This window comes from Trachinotus anak, unplaced genomic scaffold (assembly GCF_046630095.1).
Source record: "Trachinotus anak isolate AG129_WGS33_773 ecotype Australia unplaced genomic scaffold, CSIRO_AGI_Tana_v1 ptg000005l, whole genome shotgun sequence".
NCBI lineage: Eukaryota > Metazoa > Chordata > Actinopteri > Carangiformes > Carangidae > Trachinotus > Trachinotus anak.
In genome coordinates, this window is record NW_027273856.1 from 5,325,904 (window position 1) to 5,329,264 (window position 3,361).

The 3,361-nt window shown below is 35.4% G+C and overlaps 1 protein-coding gene across 1 annotated transcript; it reads right to left on the reverse strand.

Moving 5' to 3' along the window:
* On the reverse strand, window positions 1–3,361 carry LOC139621455 (immunoglobulin lambda-1 light chain-like). Its single transcript, XM_071477975.1, has 3 exons — window positions 2,874–3,361; window positions 852–1,160; window positions 1–733 (listed from the first exon to the last, which is right to left on the reverse strand). The coding sequence occupies exons 1-3, from the start codon at window positions 3,010–3,012 to the stop codon at window positions 573–575; spliced, it is 609 nt and encodes a 202-aa protein (XP_071334076.1). The 5' UTR covers window positions 3,013–3,361; the 3' UTR covers window positions 1–572.

Genomic DNA, 3,361 nt, shown 5'->3' on the forward strand with positions numbered 1-3,361 from the left:
TAAACACTGTGATTTTTTATTTATTCAAAGATGATTTGACAAAAATTTCATTGTCAAGTTAAAATGTATTAAAATGAAAAAAATAAGAAAAAAAAACAACATAAACAATAACATATCCAGTAAGCAGCTAAAAATTCAGCTTCATTTTCTATTATTAAACAACTCACAATTAAAGTGGTAATGAAATACAGCATCAACATAACACAATACTAAATGATATACATTTAAAAAGTGAAAATATATATGTATATTTGTTCTTGTTTTTTATTTTTTTAAAGATATCGTGTTGGGCATTTTTGCCTTTATTCGACAGGACAGTAGAGAGTGACAGGAATGAAACGCAGGAAAGAGCCAGGCCGGTTGGGAGCCGAGCTGGCACTCACCTGCAAAGAGCATGAGCTTGTGTGGAACGCGCCCTAACCACTCCGCCATCAGGCCGTCCCTGTTTTTATATTTTTAGAATGACCGTATCTAACATTTACATGAAAAGATACATTTCACATAAATTTCTTTACAGTGATCAAAGAGATAATGAGATGAAGTGATGGTGAGAAAAGGCGAGCAGAAAACAGTCAGTCAGCATGTGTGCAGTTGGTGGACGGTCCCTTGTTCCTGAGGCTCATCAGCCGAGAGAGTTCACAGCAGTACACCAGACTCTTCACTATCAGCACTGTGTACAGCAGACAGAGCAGCTTCACCCTGCACTGAGGCTGGAGAGGATCCAGGGCACCCACTACAACAGAAAAGGATTCAAAAAGAAATCAGTCAGTGCTCTGCTCCTCTGCTCTCTTTGACAGCGTCTCCACATGAAGCTGAATCACTGCTCAACACAGTCAGCAAGCCTTCATCACCTTGTTGTGTCGGGGCCTCCACCGTTCCCCCCTCGTGCTTGACGTAGCAGCTGTATTTATATATGCTGTTCTCTGGCTGATGGATCAGCAAGATGGCGGCAGAGCGTCCCGACTCTGTGAGCTCCAGCTGCTCTCCCTCAGCAGGGGGCAGCTCCTCCAGAGGACCACCCTCCTTCTGTCTTTTCCAGGAGAACTGGACCCGAGGAGGAAACATGGCTGAGGCCAGACACAGCAGGGAGCTCTTCCCCTCCAGGTGGGCTCTGGGTGCTGCTGGGTACACGCTCACCACGGGCTTCACTACCTGCTCATCTGAAGATTGACAGCAGCAACAAGCAGCACAGACACACATTCACACAGTCAACAGCAGCTTCCAGCACTGCACTGCATTCAGTCTGATCCTGGAAACTACATGGACTCTGATCACTCAACTACTCATCCATACAGCACAAAGGTCCCCACATATACTGGATTCACCTTCACATATATTTACTGAGCTATAGATCATGGCTATATATTATGTATATCATCAGAGAAAGATCAAGTTCAAGAAAGTCAAAGATGGAAACACTGTTTAAATTCTTTATATTCATGTTTCACTTTTATAAATCATAAGCTCAGAATAAATGTGGTATTATAGTATTTGTATATTTAAAAATATTGAATTATCCAAGTATCCAAGTTTATCTTTAGCAAAAGTGCATATTTACTATTATTTCAAATACAATGATAGTCATAAGATATACAGTATTAACCAAATATTTCACGTTAAGAAAAACATTACAAGATTTTATGACTGATAAATATAAAGAACAAAAAATATTTATCATGATATATTCTGACAATATATATAATTCAAAATACATTGTGCATGTATTTTTGATTTTTCTTATAGGTTTTGGTATATTTTTTGCTTATTTAAATAAAAAAAAATGTATTACATATTAAATTTATCATCTATTGATCATTATCTTATGATTAAAATATTTACTTGGACAATTTTGGATCAATTCTACATCAAACCAAAAACATGTTGAAGTGAAAGAAATATCCACAATCAAATAAATAACAGTTATTACCACCTAACTAGTAAAATAAATTTAAAAAATATAGACTAATTATATTCAAAGGATTCCAAATATATTTCACATTGTTGTTGATATATTCTGCAAATTTAGACACATTCACCATTATATAAAGTGTGGTTACATTCATTAGATGAACAAATTAAACATTATACAAATTATATTTAACGTGAATTACTTTGGAAGTATAGATCTATAGTTTATATCATCCTGCATGATATATTATATCCATAGAAAATCTTTATGTCATTCTATTAATTAATTGAACCTTTACTCATAATAATTTCACATTATATCATCTGAATGAATATTAAATGTAATGTTGTACAATACATATATTTTTCCTCATATTAAGGGTTTGTTTTTGTTGTTGTTAATATGAATATTTGATATAAAATTAATTTATCATCAGACAACAACTGAATAGATTTACTATTTATTTCGAATTTTTAGAAAAATTATTTCCCATCAAGAAAAATAAGGTTTAAAAACATGTAACTTTGAAGAATGAACAGAAATTCACTTTGATTAACTGGACATTTTGTACAAAAACTCAAATGAGCAGGAAAATCCTCCACAGTCCTTCATGTAGAAGTCAATTGATTTGAGCAGAGAGAAGAGAGGAAAGAAAAGCAGTCTGATGATTCATGAAGCAGCAGCTGATGAGAATCCACAATGCACTTACAATATCACACTTTTTGGACTCTTCAAAACCTTTTGAGCTCCAGCAGAAATAAAGAATTCCTTCTGCTGTGCAGTGAGATTTAAACATCTTTTCACTAATGATTGAACTTTTTCATTGAACAACGGCTGCATCAGGAACTTTGTACTAACTATGAACAAACTAACATGTAAAGTCTGAAGCAGCAGAAACTGACTGAAAACACATTTTCTACTTCTTCAATAAAACAACTGAAGGAAAATAAATGTTTGTTCTTACCTGTTACATACAGTTTAGCTCCAGAGCCAAAGATGAGGTACCAGCCTCCTCCCACAGTGAAAGAGACTGATACAAAAACCTGTCTGCTGTTGAATGTGTCAGCTGAGGTGAACGAGTCCACATTATGAACCAGGATCATATTTCAGCTCCATCATGTGTTTCTCTAATGTTCAGATCAACATGACTGTCTCTTCTTCTCTTTTCTTTTTTCTTCACACTCAAATATCTCAACAAATATTCCCATTTCAACTGCTTCAGACGTTCATGGTCCCCTCAGGATGAACTGGAATAACTTTGCTGATCCTCTGACTTTTCATCACATTGACATTTGTAAAGATGTTTGTAAGGGATGCTGGACCTAAACACAGGAGACCTCTGTTAGTTTCCTGTTTCCGTTCTATAACCTTAACCACGTGGTTATTATTGTAACCATGATGATGAGCCTCATCTTAACTTCAAAGTGCTTATTTTAACCCAAACCAAGTCCT

Bases quoted from the DNA above. Each gene is read 5' to 3' on its own strand.
- LOC139621455 (XM_071477975.1), bottom strand. From the start codon at position 3,012: ATGATCCTGGTTCATAATGTGGACTCGTTCACCTCAGCTGACACATTC. The intron at 1,161-2,873 runs GTAAGAACAAAC...GTCAATCTTCAG, and splicing joins AGCTAAACTGTATGTAACAG to ATGAGCAGGTAGTGAAGCCC. The intron at 734-851 runs GTGATGAAGGCT...TTTCTGTTGTAG, and splicing joins GGAGGCCCCGACACAACAAG to TGGGTGCCCTGGATCCTCTC.